Source organism: Anopheles arabiensis, chromosome 2, assembly GCF_016920715.1.
Source record: "Anopheles arabiensis isolate DONGOLA chromosome 2, AaraD3, whole genome shotgun sequence".
NCBI lineage: Eukaryota > Metazoa > Arthropoda > Insecta > Diptera > Culicidae > Anopheles > Anopheles arabiensis.
The window spans coordinates 82,973,413-82,992,747 of NC_053517.1; the positions used below are offsets into that span (position 1 = coordinate 82,973,413).

Sequence of the window (19,335 nt, forward strand, 5' to 3'; positions counted from 1 at the left end):
TCAGCCACGCTCTACTGGAAGGGGCAGATTGCTATCGCACGAAACAATTGTGAATATTTTGCAATATTATCAAGCGCTGCCTCTCGGGCGGAAACCAGCACGCTTCACCATCTTTGATTAGAACAATGCAGACAGTGCGCACTGGATATTGCATTAGATCTGGGGAGTCGGGAGCCGTAGGGGATATGGCGGACACGAGCAGAGTGAACACGAACTTTAGTGCGGTCCATAAACTGGACTGGAGATGATGGCTCGGAAGATAAAATCGTAAACGTCACTCTGGAACGAAGCAACAACAAAAAAGCCGCTACACCACACTACACATTCCAAGGTTTTGTAGAGAAGCACCACCGTACCAGAGCGACCAACGAACGAAACGTGATTATTGACCACGTTTTCGCAAATTGCGTTGGCACATACTTGGAAGCAATCGTCCCGTTCCCAACAGTTCTCGGGGTTCTCTAGCGGCTAGCGAGCAGACAGCGTTCTTCCCACTTTGTGGCTGATTTCTGACACTCCATAGCTTCCAGTGCCAGAGTTAAGCCACGACACTCCACTCCAGAATGAACTTTGTCTACTTCCACCTCCAAGCGCAAGTCAACACGAACGCCTCGTTCGCATCGATTATCAACAGCAACTCCAACGGAAGAATGGTTTACGTTGACAGATAAGAGCGCTGAAACCTTCTTTTTTATGACTCACAACAACGAAAATAAAAGGCGATAGAAATGATTCAAACAAACCTTCAACTCGTTGACCCAAAACGGAAACTGAACGGAGGTGTGCTAGACGCTGATAAAGGGGGGAAGCACTGATTTTGTTTGGTCACAGTTTATGGATGGTGTGCCAGCTAGACAGCTGATTAGTTTTTGTACGCTTCGTTGCGACTGTTTGCATTTCGTAAATAAATAATAACATCTACAAGACTTCCTGTAGTGGCTGGTAGTATTAATCAGAAATTCAAATGCAATGATTAATTGAGTGTGTAGTCTTCGCTGGCGTCTGGATCAATCATTTGGAATTATTCAGAAATTGAATCACATGTGGTTTTTGTCATTTAAAATGGCGGAAACAGTCAGGATTTAAGACAAACTGATGTGACACTATAATGTCTCAGTTGTTATCGGTATTGGTTTGCTGTATTAGTGTTATTTTGCCATAATCATCCACTTACTACCGCTTAGACTTCACACAGATGTCCCAATGACTGCTTCATTTACGTGAAGTGAGGCATACTGTTTACCATATCAAACTATTTTAAGCCACCGGCAGGTTCCAGGCCTTCCAAAACAGACAAAACCCTATCCTCATGCGACACAGAACCCTCCTTATCGAATGAAATTACACAATCAACGCTAAATCCAACTTCTCACGTGCACTTTCAATAGACAATAACGTCAAAGGGCAGTAACGTGTTGTGATTACGACAAAACTGTCCCGCCGCCTACTAACACGCGATTGCACCAACATTAATCCACACACCCGTCGTCCACAGTCGTCCACACACTGTGCTGCGATAGATTACTTCGGCACTGGTGTTGGGCAGCCTTCGAACTTGCAAACTTACCCCGCCGAGAGGTTGCATCACATCGCACCTGTTCAAATCGCTTCGTAGTAAAAACGAAGCCGAAGAAAAGTGAAGAGGAAAAAAGACACTCTTTCTCTCCACCAAAGTGCACCACACGCATTAAAGACACGTTTTACTACGCCACGCCGCACCATTTGGGTATGTTGGGCACCCAGCCGCAAGATAAGTGCCGCCATTCGTTACAAAACGAATCAAACCGCTGGTGCAAAGGGTTTGCGAGAGAGAAAGCAGTGCGCGGTCAGGGCACACCACCATATCGGGGTTCACACCCATTTCGAAGGTCCTCAACAACAACAACAACAACTGCTCGCGAAAGACGTTTGGATTAATCGCAATCGAGTTTATCAACACGCGTCGTCCGTTTGCACGTCCGAAAACGGAGGTCTGCATCCATATTTAAAGTTGGTACACCCGGCCCTTCATTCACACTGTAGCGGTGCAAGCGCGGCAAGAATAACGTTCCGAAATCGGCCAGTAAAAGACCCAACCGACATGAGACAACGAACCGGACAATATCTCAACCCGAAGAGCAAGAGCCTGGGCCATCCCAGTTGGGCGAAGATCTCTTTGCTGCTGGCTGTCGGTACCACCATTCTGAGCAGTCTCTGTACCGCCAGTCCCACCAACCCCATCCAGCCCGTCTTCATTCAGCGCGACCTGCCACCCGCACCGTACGCGTACGGTATGCAAGACTTTGACAGCTCCGAGGAAGTGACGATCGTCAAACGGGCCGGCCAAACCGTCTACACACCGACCAGCACCACGCACCTGACCACACCACAAGCACTGCCGACCCCACTGGCCCAGGTGCAGACCGCAACACCCGCCCAACCTCTGCAAGTGCCGCTCTCCCTACAACAGCTACAAAAACCACCCAAAAAAACGATCCCAACAGTAATAGCCGCAGCAGCAGCAGCAGCACCAACGGCAACAGCCAATGCGGCATCCGACACCGTACCGACTGCAGCCGCGACTGCGGCCAACGGCTCCACCAATGAGGCACAGCAACAGGTCTCCAAGGGTTCGCCCGAGCAAACCTCCCTGATGGAGGTCGAGCTCGAGACGGCACCGCGGCCCGAAGATCTGCCCCAGCCGGCCGAGCTGACCAACGCGATCCCGCAGAAGCGCAACGTCTACAGCAAGTACGCCGCCCAGGTGCAGCCGAACGGGTGCGGCTGCGGCGGCTACGTGCTGGTCGAGAAGAAGATCTACGTCTGCGAGCCGAAGGAAACGATCGTGCGGCTGATGAAGCGCAGCCACGACGACGTGTGTGCCGCGCAGGAAACGCAGCACGTCGGCGTGACCGCGGACAACCCGGAGCAAATGTTCCAGCTCATACCGATGCAGGACGGGATGATGGGACCGCAGCAGCATTGAGCGTGTGGATATTGAGAAGGAGCACGCACATCGCTCGATTAGTTTCTAGTACCTGCCACCTATTTATGATCTGTTTTAAATGTAAGCGCGACGAAAATAAAGTTTAATTACACAACGCCGTGTTGTTGTGGACGAATGTACTTCAAATGTGAGTTTAATTCGTTGCTTTGTACAGTTGTTCGCTGGAACACTGTACCAATAATGGATAATTTGCTTGCGCAACACGTGCTATTTGAGTGAAAATTTTCGGAACTACTGGCAAAGTAGGACACAGCTAGCTAGCTAGTTAAGCTTGCTGCCCGTTTCCATTATTACCGAAACAGTCCGCGCCAGTTCTTCGGGCGCCCTAATGATGATTATGAGCCATTACCCGGGCGAAATTGCAAACCAAAGAGAAGAAAGCATACCATGAGGGGTTGCTGTGAATCGAACAGATGATGATGGTGATGCTGATGATGATGAGCCTGAACCACCAAGCAGTTACATCAGACTGGACGACCTCGCGTTCGATGAGTTCGCCACAGGGTAAGGCAGCAAGCAAAGGCGAGTGAAACTGGAACGAGAAAAAAAGCCGGACTCCACCATATGCTGATTCAAACTAACAGCAGCAGTAATTGATCATGATTCGCACAGTTATCGATGAGTTTGCGGTCAATGGCTAGTTCTATCCGGCTATCTGGCACTAAACCAATAATGCTCCACTGATGCCGCCACATCTGGGCAGAGAAGCGCAGCAGACGGGCGTCTGTACATACAATCTTCCACCACCAATCTCGCTCACTCGCTGCTCTAATATCTATTGGAAAGCCAGTTGCGGAAGGTTGCTAAAACTAGTAACTAGCTGTAAGAGGAACGAGCAAAGCAGGAGAAGAAGAAAAAAACGAAAACACTGTTCTGTTTGCCTCGCATCGGACAGTCACGAAAATGAACGATGGTGAGTTAATCAACTTGCGCGATTTGCTCCCGGTCCGCACGAAACCAGGATGGGAATGGGAGCCTGACTATGGCCTGGGCAGATGGGCAGATAGCACAAAATGGCGTGCCGCGAACGACGGTACATTTGGGCAGCGGAATTGCGAATTCGTGCACCGGCGGGTTTTTTTTTGTGTGTGCTGCTGTGTCCCAGTTTTCATGCTCCATCTAATATCCAGCAATGCCTGTCATTACCCGCGTGATGGGGTTTTACCCAAACGATGGAATCGTTATAGAGTGGTGGTAAAATTGATTTCAAAAAGTGGACGTTTGTTCGTTCCGTTCGTCTGGTTGGAGTTCGTTCTATTCACGATGGAAATTCTTTTTACAACCTCAGTCATCGCAGCGAGTTTTGAGCAGCAAGGACGGGCTGCACGAAACTGTTCCATACAAAACGTAGCCCAATTTGTCCATTCGACTCGGGTCGTTCGTCATTCAATTCACAGCTCTGTATCCTCTCATTAACGCTAGTTGTGCATAATTATCTCGCATCTTTTACGGCCCCCCTTCTCCCTGACGGTTCTTGTCAAGCAAGCGCACGTTACACACTAACCCGCAACCGAACTGAACACCACATCATTGCTGGCGAAATAGATTAGCTTTAATTAGACGTTCAATTAGCAAACCCGCGCACATATACCACGGAAGGCGAAGGGAGATGATCACATACAACAACAAAAAACAGCCTGACAAACGCGTCAATGAATGCAACGCATTCCCGCTGGAGAGTGCTATCCACCATTCGAAAAACTAAGCGTGAAGTTTTTTCTTTCCTTCTACTGCAGCTTATTGCCATCATTAATCATATGAAAATGAATTTGCCTTCATCTGGCTCGCGCTGACCGGTAACACTGTATCGACCCATTCTGCCTGTTCGGTTTAAATTGGCGAGAGAACGTTCTGCCCCTCGTGAAGGAAACATTATTTTCACACATTTGGCGGACCATCATGTCGTCGTTCGTATCGCAAGAGCAGATCTCGCTGGTACGTTCAGCATGCCAAAAAGTTAATGCATTTATTTATGATAGTCCCAAAAAAAACAACGAAAAAAAAGCCAAGAGAACCATTTAAAAGAACCCGGAAATTCGACAGCACGAAAAGGTAGCTTCAAAAAATGGTGATTATCATCATAACGGATGCTCGGCATTTTAATGCATTTTGCTTTCGGAGCGAACCGAAACATGATGGAATGAAAGGTTTTTTTTTCAAAATAACGTCATCATTTTCACAGGCTCAACGAGAAATTATCATTTTAATGCTACAAATTCTTCAATGACATTGCAAGATGCATCAGAAAAAATCATTTTTGCATCTGTTGTGCTTTAATTCGTAAGTGGCTGCTCAATTCAAAGAAACTGGTTAAGTGAAACATTCTCTTTCAAAATGGAACAGTTCTCATCTCTCTTTTGTTGCGTTACCTTTGTCGTAGTATGCGTTCAGGAAACCTCATAACAACACGTCAAAATGAATTAACAGTCCGTCATCGTTGTCGCATAAGCACAAAGTAAACATTAAAACGAAACCATTAAATATGGCCATCCAAACGCAAACATAAAAGCACAGCAAATACATGGAAAGCATAGAGGCTACAATTGCATGTGCATGTTGGAGCTGCCGCACAATAAACTATGCAAAGATATTCCATTCCCGACCGGATATAGCTGACGACGGAGAGCTGGACCCGCTGGACAATTGATGATCTGACAATATCTGACCAGGTCGGGTCCTAGAACCTATGAGGCGACAAGCCCGGGTCGGTCGTAAAGATCGAAATAATGCTGGCGACTTCACTATTCCGCGGGAGTAATAAAGTTATACGACCCGGATGATACCCAGCCAAAGCTGTTACTGTTCTGAAAACAGTTGATTTGGTTTGACTTTCTTACAAACAAACCAAAAAAAGAAAACCGTTCCAACCCAGGGTTGCTGTAGTGAGTAAGCGAGGTACACAAAGAGACCCAAAAAAGAGACATCCGAGACAATCAAAGCGCATAAATGTTACACAAATGCTGGCTCTGGTGCATAAAAAAGAATGCTTCTTTAGCTGTCACTTTTCACACGGTTTTTTTTTTTTTTTTTTGTACCTAAGCGTTCTTTCAACGGCGGAGTGAGATTGCAGCCGTAGAAGTCGCTCACAGAGAGAGAGAGAAAAAACAACGCTCGACATGAACAGCACCCCGACATCCCGCACCGTATACACACATACGATTTTATTATGCTGATGAGCTTTCGCCACCTGGACACAGACGCGGATCAGAAGAAGCCATTTGCTTCTTCCGACCGAAAGAACACGAGAACGTGCCATTTGCTTCAAACACACACGGATCCAAGTTCGCAGGGCAGCGCAGAAGATCTTTCGTGCGACTTCTGGTGGAGTGGCGAGAGGGGTAGTGTGCTACCCAGCAACAACGTCCATTCGCCCCGCGGTGGCAGTACGGCTAAGGTGAGCAAGGTTGAGTTCAATGTTCAACGACCCGCTCGCTCAGGGCTGCCGCTAACTCGCCCGTTTTTTCGCTCGGTCAACGTATGCAAGCCGCCGAACGACGACAACCGTGGCAAAAACAACTGCAAACGGCAAAGGGAATATCCACCAAAACCCGAGCTGCTGGGTCCGGAGCGTATCAGAAGAAACATTGGCCGGACAGTTGCCGGTTGTTGCTACGCACCAAAGACGCGACCACAGCGGACGAACGCTCTTACGATTGCCAGAAGTGTGGTGCAAGAAACGGTTAGAAAGAGAGCAAAAAGCACAGCCTTTTAGTGGTTTTCGCTTTCCATAAAATTCTCACTCGCATCTTAACGGCACACGGCAAAAGAGCTGCTACACAAAAAAACACCTCCGGGAGCGTTACAGAGTCTTCTCAAGCCAAGGGCATTGGGGGAAGAAGCCTTAGCAGATTTCGCACAACACCGGATCAGTTCAGTAGAGCTCTGCTGCAAGTCACCACCATACACACAAACACGCACACTGGGAAGTGATTTCGCCACCATCACCACACAATGGAAGAAAATTATCTCGTCCGATCGATTCGCGTGGTTCGCGGGAACGCATGACGGATGGATGAAGGGACGCGACGACTTGCGTGTTGATACTTGCAGCAGGCCCAAGCTTTTGAACGCTCCGTTGCAGCAGGTTGATCATGATTGAACGAGCATGATGATTGTACCCCGTCGACCGGCGATGAACCCGGAAGATTTTCGAGCCACTGCAAATTGCTAGTGTATTCCGCAAACGATTCCGGGATCTACGCTTCTTGGGGATGGACTTTCGAGAGCAGAGCTTTTGGATGTTTGTTTTGATTAATGAGAGAGTTTGAAACGAAATTGGATAGACGGTGCAAAGATGTGGAGTTTCTGATGTAGTTGTTACTTTCCGGCTCGTAGGTCTATTAGTTGTTGGTCTTTATTTTCCACTTTCAATGCTTAGACAAGACCCAAAATGACACTACAAACCCACAAAAACCACCAAATCAGTAGTTTCTGTAGGCAGAAACTACCAGTACTAGTTTACCAGTTTTCATCCATCCCAAATCTTTTCGAATTGCGAATTATTCTTCACGCAAATTTGGAGCCTCCTGAGTACCAAAGTTGATACTTTTACGCGAATTGTGTTACTAACTAATGACATTACCAGAGATGTGCTTCTTTTTTCTAGCAGTAGCTTATTGCAAGATATTCAACATACTGAGGGAGGTACAAACAAGGGATCTTGAATCAACTTTACCTCAAATTATTCATTAATTAATCATTAAGATGCTTAGTTATAACATCAGGCCAATAGTTACTACATTAAGAATGTACTTAGGCAGTAGATCCCGCAAAGTCAAGTCCAGCAATTACAAATCATCACAGTGTAAGAAAAACAACTGAAACTTAAATGTAAAGGCAGCAGGTATATAGAGGAATTGATTTTTGCGAAATTATTGGAATTAATTCTAAACCATGACTGTATACAAAAGTTCAAAAGACATTTGAAGCTGCTCCGTTACTAAATGTTCTTAAGTTTATATGCGAAAACTTGTAACATGAAAAGCATAACTAAATATCTTATTTCCAACGTATGTTTGCGTGTCCGGCACCTTATTATTACACATCAAGCACACTAATTTGAACCTACATGCAAATTTCTGCGCAAACACCATTTAAAGTGAACGATACGGTACCATTAAAACGCTCTCGTGCAATGTTCCTCGATCAGGATGATGCTGATGATGCTGTGCACAAAAAACCAAAAAAAAAAGCAAAAAACCAACAATTTACAATATACAGACATTACCGACATCTGTTCACAGCGTACCGCAGATGAACTCCGGTCGGTTCAATTAGTACGAGAAAAATGGTGTCTGGTACGTGGAGTCGAGCCTCAACTGTGTGCGGAGAAGGAAGCGACGGTTTCATCATGTCGAACGGTTTGGAGAGTTCGACCCCCGGATAGGATAAACAAAAAGGGCAAAATCATCTCAGCATCCGAGATCTGAATCCACTCTCCTGCACTCACCCATCATACCGGCCCACGTTCGGCCCAAGTCCCGTGTGCGGTAAGAACCTTTGCCGTGTACTACACCACTGCTGGCAAGAAGAATATTCAAATCAAGAGCCCACACCGCACAGACGGTACGAGGAAAGCAGTAGCACGAACAAATTGTAAACAAATCCACTCTTCCCCAACGCGCTGGTGAAACATTCTAATCTATATCTCGTTTTGGAATAAAGGCAAGGCAGCAAGTAGTCGTAGTTGTAATACCACGTACAGCATCATCGCTATTGCATCCTTCTATACACAGTTCGAGAACCTCTTAAAACTTTGCCTTCTGAACGGAGCTAGATCTGGGCACTGCGTAGGAGCATAGAGTTGCATTTAAGGGAGTTTTTTTTTGTTCAATATAAAACAAACCGATTTTCCACCTTATGGACGCATACACTCACACACAGAGGAAACGGCGTTGAAACATACCTTCCTTTCTCGGGTCCTTCTTGATGTACATAGGCGGCTCAATTCTGGCGGTTTATTTTGGACGGATCCAAACGGATGGCGGGTGTGACAAAATGCTGCTCTTGCTGCCTGCTTGCTTACTTCCACTACTACCACCAGCGAGTACACTGGCCCTTTTCCTTCCTTCTCACTGACTGGCCAGGGCAAAACGTTCGAACGACCCCTTTTATTTGAACCGTTTTACGTCGTACCAAGACCAAAAAGGGGGAAAACCAATTTTCCACAAAACAGCAACCTTCCACTTTCAATGAAACTCTCGTAGTACTAACAGGCACAGCCACACACAGGCAACCCAACGCACAAAATGCTCGGAAGCGTAAGGACGCGTTGCACCACCCTCTTTAGCGGTAGGGAATTCCGCGTCCGCTGATTACTAAAAAGGGGGAAATATTACGAAATCACGGTACACACGCACACATACACATACATACACGTATACGTACGGATAAGGATTATGCACAGGGACGAACACCCCAGTCACCCTCCTTTCACTGGTGTTAAACTTCAAATACTCACACAAATACACATACACAAAGGTGCTTTGAGGCTCTTGTACGCACTTGTCACCGGAAAACTGCTGTGCACACGTACAAATACAATACACACTCACACACGAATACACACAGAGGAAATTGATACTAGAGTTGAACCACAAATGCACAACGATTTTGTAACCTTTTCCAGGGAGTTCCAAAACCCAGCAATGGCTTCTTTGGCCTAATTCTTTTCAGGAACTTCCCTTACGACCAACGAAAAAAACTCACTGGACACTTTCACCGTTGCTTTGAATTTTTGATGTTTTAATTTCGTTTAATGACAGCAACTCCACGAGCCTTCAAAAAGTTGAAAAAGAGATCAAACTTTTTCCCAAACTGTTCAGTCAAGCCAAACTTTTCAGTGTTTCAGTCTAGGTCAGGGCATTCGCGTATGACGCACCCCTTCCACGATGTGCGGGGGGGCTACTCTCGTATTGATTCTCTATTGGACTCCGAAGACCGCAGCAGCACGTTGGCGTAGGATATTCTGTGGCCGGATTCTAATTAATCACCGCCCCACCCGTCCCGAATGACGTAATTGTTGTGGGCCGCCTTGCAACTGAATGTTCACCACCACCGCAGAGAGGCACGAAAAGACGCCGGAATTCTCAATTGGCCAGATGTAGGCGACGGGCGACGCTTAGGCACACGGTCTAGAGCGCGTTGTAGCTGCGTCCGCTCCAAGAAGCTTGGATCAACAAGTTTTGAGGTTGCTTTTGATCCACCAAACCACCGTTTCACGGTTTCACATTGTGCTGTGCACCTTTCAGATGATCTCACAATCCCGGTCCTCCGGAACTTGTACACCACCAGAAAAGGGCTATTTGTGTCACACCAGTAGTGATTGCAAGCGCTAGGGATTTTTGGGAATTTCAATCGCTTACAAGTACACCTCAAAAACTTACTGCACAAACTTCCAGCGGATCGCACCGGGGACTAGAACGCTTCTGAGCGCGTACCGTTGTCGTAGTTTGTGCGGGAAGCCGTTTGGTGTGGAACGCTTGTACCTTGTAAAACCGCGGACACGCGTACCAGGCGCGAACGAAGCTGCAGAAAGACCAAGATTGAACTGAGTGAGCAAGTCCTCGGTGCGCTCTCCGTATGCTGCTCGTGCCGTTTGGCCCACGCACACGTCCGCCGACGCCTTACTACCAACACCAGTGCACGAGTCGTAGCTCGCGCGTTCGGCTGGCCAGAGCGTCAGAGAGGGAAAGCGCACTCGAGAGAGCTTGGCCGCCAGAGCGCATTCACAAGCACAACCCGGAGAATGGGGTGGACTTTTTTGTTTCTTTGGTTTGTTTGCAAGGGTGTTAGAAAGTAAAAGTGTGCGTTTCCGCGTGCGAAGTGAATGGTAGACACGGTGCGGGCGTCGCGCGACGCAGTTCGAAAGGAATTCTGCATAAAGAAGCGAATTGTTCGGAATCGAATATGGTTCGATGTCATTTTATTCAAGATTCTACATTTTAGAAGCGATCTTGAAGGCCGAAAACGTAATTGAAGATGCATTTTGATAAGGTTCCATGTTTAACTTGTATTCTTCATCAATTTTGGAGAATATTGATAACTTCTATGTTGAAAATGTGTTCTTCGATACTTCTGAAGTAGTTTACAAAAATCCATGTTAAACCTGTGTTCTTAAAGAATTCTGCAGAATAAGGCAATGAAGGTTCTCCAAAAATGCTGAAGAATACAAAAATATTTGTGTTTGGACCTCAGTTCCTCAAGTTTTTTGAATAATATCAAAATAATGCATATTGGACATAGTTCTTCATTTCAAACATTCAACGAATGAAACAAACGCCAGAACCTAACGCAAGATACATTGGTGGACCCCTCGATATGCTCACTTCTTCTCAACCAAATCACAATTTACTCAGAATAGACAAACTCTCTCCCACTCTCAAATGCTCTACAAAAACACATTCCCCTGTCTTATCGCCCACGCGGAGTGTTTGTTACTAACGTACTAAAGGGGGTGGTAGAAAGAGCAAAACAAAATTACCAACACCACGAAGCAACGAGCTCTCCACAAGCATATAACATCATCCCCAGCAGTGCACGAGAGAGCACAAAACGCCCCACACTAGCAGAACTCTCGCTCTCTCTCTCTCCCTTCCCGGATTGCTCCGGTTGCGTCTAGCGCGCCCGAAGAATGAACGAAGTTCAAGTAGGGCACAAGGCATATTATGAATCATCTCGACGAGATTCCCAGGCAAAGGCAGATACCCCACCCTAACTCCTGCAGCCGTCAGCCGTTAGAACTCCGGGTCTAACAGTCGCAAACAATGCCCAGCTACGGGCGGGCGAGAGATCTTAGTATGCGTGCGAGTTAACCTACCTCTACGCCACCCTATATCTTTCTCTCGCTTACTCTCGCGACTCCTCTGTAAGTACATCCTTTTCTAAAACACAGCCCGCCATCCAGCAGGCTTGCTACCATCGAAAAAAGGGCACGTGGCTACGTGTGTGTGCGGGTATACGGGTAGCATTAGGTTTGGAGTGTGTTAGTCGTCGGCTGTTACGGAATTGAACCTTTAGCCCAGGGATCGCAATCGCGGAAGGGGACCGAACAAAACAACGTCATGACGTCAGGAACTTCCGCACACGAGCGTAGGCTCCGGTGTGTACAGCCACTTCTAGCGTTACGCCACGCTAGCTTCTTCACTCCCTCGCTCTGCCAAATAGCGAAATACCCTTCTCCATCCTCACCCTGCGCGGCTAGACAATTCGATACGGGTAGTGTGTGGGGACGGTACACGTCGCAGAGTGACTGAAAATAAGAAGTATGAAAAGAAAAAAAGAAAAAAGACACACACGCCAAACCCAACCCAAACAAATAGCGGTACACACACAGTTGCTTTACCGCTCTTCGATCGAAGGATACCGTGAACATGTGTGTGAAACGGGTCCTCCTTTTGGTGGGTTGACGGTTTACAGCAATGGAGGCGCGCACCTGCAGCTCATCAAAACTGATTTGGATGTGCATAAATTAGGCTAGAGAACGGTGATGAATTATGGAGAATTGTCTGAACCTGCCGCAGAATAATGGATGGTCTGGAAGTGTGGGACGCCCGTGGGGTTTTACTACTGATCTTCTGTCTATTTTTTTCATGTACGCATTCGAGTACTTATGATTGAAGGTATGTTAAACATGCGTTTATGCTACAGCACGAACAAAAGGTGGATGTACAACACCATGCTGCCGTGAGCATTTTGCACATTTTAAAATTCTGATTTGACAAATAATAATTGACAGTAAATAGGCTTTTTTCATGAATATTTTGATTATTTTTTTTTTTTCAAAATAGTACGTTTAAATGTAAGAATTCGTCAAGCTGGTTTTAGAATATATTTTATTCTAAGTAACAATTACATAAAATTTAACACACAAAACTGTTGTTGTTTGTTTTCTTTTACATAAACGCACCAAATGTTGTAATTCCGCTCCTTAAATTATCTTAAATCAAAATCTTAATCTCGAATGCATTCTGATTTGTAAGGTACCAGGTACCAGGGTTCCAGCTTGCAGCTACTCAATCCCCATTGTACGCAAATGTAAAGAGATGCTCACTGATTCGTCAATATCTATCAAAATTCAGGTACGGGTGTTCCCCGATATACGCTATTAATACGGACCGAAGGCAATAGCATATCTCAAATATTCGGTTTTTTTTTTCAGTGAAATTATAGCAAAAAAAAAATCAATTCTTCAAATATTTAATCTGATTCCAACACAAGATTACAATTATGTACCTTTTAAAATGGTTTTTAAATTCAACCAAAATGGAATTTATACGACAATAAATGTGTTAAATCAGTACAATTTGTACTGACTAGTTAATTTGGCCCGGTTGCAGGTTTCGCAACAGAACTTAAGACGTGTATACTGACTGCAGGCCATATTTAAATGTTTTCATGCAAACATGTAGATAAGCATTCCTGCTCTCTTTTGATGTCTTTTTACTGATACTTTTTATGACCGTGTTGCTATCTTGGTACAGGTTTCCATTCAATTCTTATCCCGGTTTATAGCCCTTCCATAGTTTTGTCTTATTTACTTATTTAAGTCTTTTATTTACAAATGTTAGTGTTTACATTACATTAGCAATCGTGGCCCACTTTCTTTTTCAATATGTTTGACTATCGGCTGGACTTGTGGTACAGTCGTCAACTCGTACGACTTAACAACATGCCCATCGTGGGTTCAAGTTCCAATATGACTAACTATTATCCTGCTATAGTTTATCAAAAAGTCACTAAAAACCAAGCCTCGATGTGGCGCAGGCAGGTCTTAGCCGACAACGGTTGTTGTGGTAAAGAAGAAGATGTTTGACTATTCCGCTATCATTGACCATTTTTACAACCATATAGGACATACGAAAATTTAATTTGGTCATGCTGAACTTATGGAATAGCTTCCATTAAATGTCATGACATGTTCATATGACATATGGGTCTTCCATCCACAGGGCTCACTGTCACGGCAGCCATGGATATCCAGGCGCTAATTGCTAATAAAAACAATTAAACTAACTTCATTCAACTTTGTTGCTTCATCATGTGCTCATATAAAAAAACCCATGGCCCAGGAATGTCCTTATAAAGTATGGCGTAAAACGGGAAATACCTGTATTTCACAATTTTAACTATTTTTTTTAAATCGCGTTGACAAAATAGCAATAAAAAATAATGTTTTCAAATCATAGGATTCAGAGTCAAATCTATACAAATAACACCAATCTTATCCCAAAAGCTCTAGAAATCTTCTTAAAAAACCTTCAATTATATTGGATTATAATGGAATTATAATCCAACTATTATTATGAAATTAAAATGTTACATTTGATTTATGAAACAAAAGTTTTAGTGTATCATGGTTTTAATAACTAAATCATTCAGCAGAATAATAATCGCAATATTATAAAGAAAGACATGCCACAATGTTGTCTTATTTAAAATTTAATGCGAGATTTGAAGAAATGAAGGACACATTAGGTCTAACAACTTGACAGCTATACCAACGGACAGCTGTACCAAATCATGACCTTTGGCTAGCATTTGGTTCATACTCCAAGTGGGCTAGAGTGTCACTGTATGTATGGCTTGCCTTACAGGGTTTTCCAAGTCAGTTTCGAATGTAAGCATTGTTATTCACCGCATCCAAGATGTTTTTCAACGGCTGTCAAATGATTTATTTGTGTTAAAATGAAATTTCAGTTTCAACACATGATTTTCAACACATAGCAAAGAACTGTCAAGCTCAATCCAGCTTGAGTCGTGTTGAAATTCATGGTGTAGAAAATTAAAAATTATTGTGATGGAAATGACATACCAGATCGATGTGGAATCCTTTATCTGAAAACTTCAAATAATACCACAGCTTTATTAATTTTATAAATTGTGTCGATAAAACAATTCGAACGGAATTTGTCGGACGGTATCTACAACATTGTGGTCACTGCAGTTCTCGTAGATAATACGCATTTTTTAAGTCCATTGAAAATATCACATCCTACTAATGTGTCTTTCATTGGGTTTCATTATAGTTTTGTAGTTTAAACTTTCAAATGGATAGACTACCATTTGAGATATACAGACACGTTTAAGTTGAGAAATCAAAAAAAGTGCATTTTGGGAAAGAAAATGTCTGTAAACTTACACTTTAAAACGTGCATCTTATATTATACAAAACAAAATTATCTTAATGCGTTCCCCTCATTTTTGCCCCTGTTCCCATCCAACCATATCATCTAGGGGAAGGTAGGTAAAGACGGACACGTTAAGGGAAATGGTAAAAATCTAGGGATATATAAGTGCAACGATCTTGAAAATGTGCATATATTATCTTACACTCATGTTTTATCAGAAAATGTGTTGAAACTTTTAAGTTTCCATCGATTTTTGCGTATTTTTCATGAATGAAAAACATGGTTTTTTTCGTGCGGTTTTGAAATGTTCGGGTAAGACGGACACCTGATATGGGAAAGATGGACACCATAAAGGGTAAGATGGACACCTGTAGAAAACGTTGGAAAGTGAAAAGTTTTACAGTATTTTAACTGATTCTATCGCTTTCCACGTCCTGGTACGTTTATAAACCAATTCTTGGCCTATTACAACAACGATTCATTCAGCCGTGGCTTTAGAAATTGTAAGCACTGGTTCTAATATATCGTAGAATGAAGCATCTAAAGCATTATTGAAATATCGCGCACTTACAGCTGACGTTGCTCCAGCTTACAGAACAACAGTCTAGAACTGCCTTTAAGGAAATTACTACGCGAAAAGACCACGACCCCAGTAATTTTTGAGGGACTTGTTAATAGTTTAATCCATTTTCCACCATGTCAACATTCAACATTTGATATTTGTAATCCCATAGAATTTCTCATCTATTCCTTAACGATGTCGTATCAATGCCTCATATTTTTATTGCTTAAAGTTGTCCAAGTTGTGACAAGATATTGGATTTCGTGAAGCGCCTCATCAGCGTCGAGCGTGTAATAGCATAACGAATGGCTACTATTTTGACCGGTGTTTCATTTCTCGATTATTTAAATACTTTCTCTAGTTGCTGCCCAAGTGCCACAAATCCACTAAACGACCACTAACCGGCTTCTAAACGACTCAAGTTCTCTACCTAAACGGAATATAGAAAGACTTCGTTTAGCAGACGGCAAACGACTCATGCATTCTAAAAATAGCGAAAAAGCTGGTGGCGCTCTCTGTTGGTGGGATACCCCAACCAGATTTTTGTTCGGAAAGTTAGAAGCTATATACGTCATGATAAGATGAAACTTGTCGAAACACATTGCAAGAAAAAGATAGCAATATAATGATAAGTTGTAATACGCCATCTATTGATCAAACCAACGAAGCTGTAGAGCTTTCATTTTTTTTCTATGGATATTCAATTTTCCAGTCGTTTAAGCTTAATCTGTGGCGTGATTGATGGGGGTGATTGATTTATAGCACCGGAACAGCCTTATTTAAGGTATTTGAAGAAATATATTCATCACCAATTGATATAAGAAGTAAAAAAATCAATTAATTTGGTGTCCATCTTTCCCTACAACAAGGTGTCCGTCTTTCCCGCTTTGGTGTCAGAATGTTTAAACCACCAGAAAACAATATTTTGTATTGCTTTTATCCTCGTTCTTTCGCCAGTTTTTTCATTAATGATCACGACAACCCATTCATGAAATAAAACTTCCGGAAATATAAACAATACAAGTTGTAGAGCTTAAGATCCGTAGTAGTCAAATTAGATCCACAAGGATACTCATGATTGAAAGTTTATTTTGTTCGCTGATTTAACCAATTTTGCATATATATTGCCAAAAATGTTCTCAAATGTGTTGTTCAACTTCAAGTTAGGATGCTGCATTGTTGATTTTTTCGAAAAGTATTATTTTGATGCATTTATGAGAAGTGTCCATCTTACCCGCAGTGTCCGTCTTTACCTACCTTCCCCTACAACGTGTAACTTACACTACACTCGCACCGGCAATTGCTATCTTCCTGTATGAGGTAGTGGTGAACGGTGAGATTATCAGCTTGCTTCCTCGTGCATGTGCATAAAATGGGTTTAACTCGCGTCGTCACGACCTGCTCTACAATTACCTCGATTGAATCAAACCAAATACAATAATCACACACATAGACCGCCTATCCACACACACACACACACACACACACATACCACCAGTTGACACGGTTTCGGAAGCCGTTTTAAACATTATTTACTTGTTTTGTTTGAGTGTCGGCGTTGTTTTTTTTTTCTTCTTCTTCTGCTGTCACTGCTATTGCCGCCCTATTGCTGAAAACATTGCACATGTTTTCCCACATTTCCCCAAACCACCCTTTAAACACGCTCCTTCCTTCCCAGCGTCGGTTGCGGGGCTGTGCAGTGAATGGTTGTAGTTGTGTGGTGGCCTTTTTTTTCCTCCGTTTCTGTGTATCGCACTTTCCACGCCGTCGATTTGGCGATGTTTAAAAATAGTCACAAATTAAAAATAAACCTCCATCACACGACCGATCGTCACCCGTACATCGAACTGGTGCGCGCACGGGGCCTTAAAGGAGTGTTGACTGGTGGGACGACACATACAAAACAGCACGATCACATATACACACTATCCATTTCCCACTACCTCCACTACCAGCTCTTGGCAAGCAAATCTCATACCGCAATGTGTGCAACACAAAAAAAACCCCAACACACAGGCGGGCGCGAGTCAGCCCCCAACAGGGCCGTGTGTATCCCACCAAACAAACCGGGAGATGTTATGTTTATGGTGCAGCAGCACTGGTTTGGCCCCGCCACACACCCCCTCTCAAATGGTGCAGCAGTATGCCACCAAAGCATAGCAAGTACACCGCGCGGTGTATGATTTAATATAGCGAAACGAAACGTGTACGGTACCGCCAGCGTCACGGTACTAAATCGTTTCAGCATTGTCATCGTCACGGTGGGGTCTGGTACAAACCCCATATGATGCGGCAAAGCATTAGCGAAGGTATCGATGCCCCAGCGCCCCGATACAGGGAATAAGCGTGAGTTTTGATTTATTTCCCATTTCTTTTCATGCTCCAAACATCGGAGAGCACGATAATAAATGTGCAACATCATCACGAGCCATTTTCAGATTTATCTAATTTGCTTCAACGCCATCACGACCAATGAGGAGAAATACGCCACGAGGCGTAATTGACGCGATTTGCAGCCCCCAGCCTTCCCACAGACCCGCCGCGGCCCGATTTTAAACAATTATATCACACAACAATTTGCCACACATGTTGTGTATTATCGCTATCAATGATTGGATTATTTCTGACAAATAAAGCATGTAAATCGAACCCGCAGTGGTGGCGGCGGTGGTAGCTTCCATGCTAACGAGCACGGCGGCACGAGCTGATGGATGAAAAAATGCGCACACGAGAAACAACACACCAAACGCCCGCTCACTACACGCTCAAACTAATCGCCCACCGGGCGCGGTAAGCATAGATACAATCGCGCTCATTCTTCATGCCGACAAACGCATACTGTTGGGTGGGTGGGCGCACACCACCTACAATGTTTCCGACACCGCCAATACCGCCTCTGTCTCCACAATTTTGGGAGCCAAACGCATTCGGATGAAAGCAAAAACCAAACCCAACCAAATTGCACCATGTTGTAGTTGGTGCTCTCTACCCACCACTACCACCACCACCTAAGAGATGATTGAGGACTTACTCTGGGGGAATGAAAAATATGCTTCCATTAAAAAGCTATGTTCGCCGATCGGTTGGAAACAAATAAATACGCGCGCAATGGTGCTGTGATGCAAGGTCTTTTTTGCTTTTTCTTCCCGCTTTTGCACTTTTGCACACGTGGTGTCCATTAGCGGAGCTCTGTTTTCGTTCTACACGGGCTAAGAAGAAGGAGAGATGCGCAGTAATATTTTCTCGCTCGTTTGGACCATGAATGGAGTGGAAATTGATGATTTATTAATTTACTGCCACCATTGAGTGCGCAAAAAGTGCGCGTGAATGTACAAAAAAGAAGGCTTTATGCATATGTTTGCAAACTTTTGATCGGGAAAAGAGTGAAAATGCATCATCAAGGCTTTAAACTATTTGTATTGAATGTCGTTTGACGTTTGATATACATCAGGCTTGGATCTTCGGCCGGTATGTGATAGCGCAGAAATTAGAAGGAGTGTGAAAATGAAAATTTAGTTTTTTGTAATTGTAATTGTAAAGAAACAAACATATATGTACATCTCAAATAATGGGTAATTACAGCATCTAACCGATAAATCAAAACTAACTCTTAAAAAATATTCCCTATGTTGTTTAAGTGAAGGAATTGACTAAGATGA

At 43.9% G+C, this 19,335-nt stretch overlaps 1 protein-coding gene across 5 annotated transcripts in view; it reads right to left on the minus strand.

The window, feature by feature from the left end:
- LOC120897374 (cyclin-dependent kinase 14) overlaps nt 1-19,335 on the minus strand; it is a 137,767-nt gene that overhangs the window by 90,381 nt on the left and 28,051 nt on the right. The window contains exon 1 of one of the 5 annotated variants that reach the window (XM_040302220.1): nt 8,892-10,542. The exons of the other annotated variants lie outside the window; for them this stretch is intronic. Coding sequence (XP_040158154.1) covers nt 8,892-8,922 — 31 coding nt within the window. The 5' untranslated portion in view covers nt 8,923-10,542. Of the gene's footprint in view, nt 1-8,891; nt 10,543-19,335 lie in introns of those variants that run through there. 5 annotated transcript variants of the gene reach the window in all.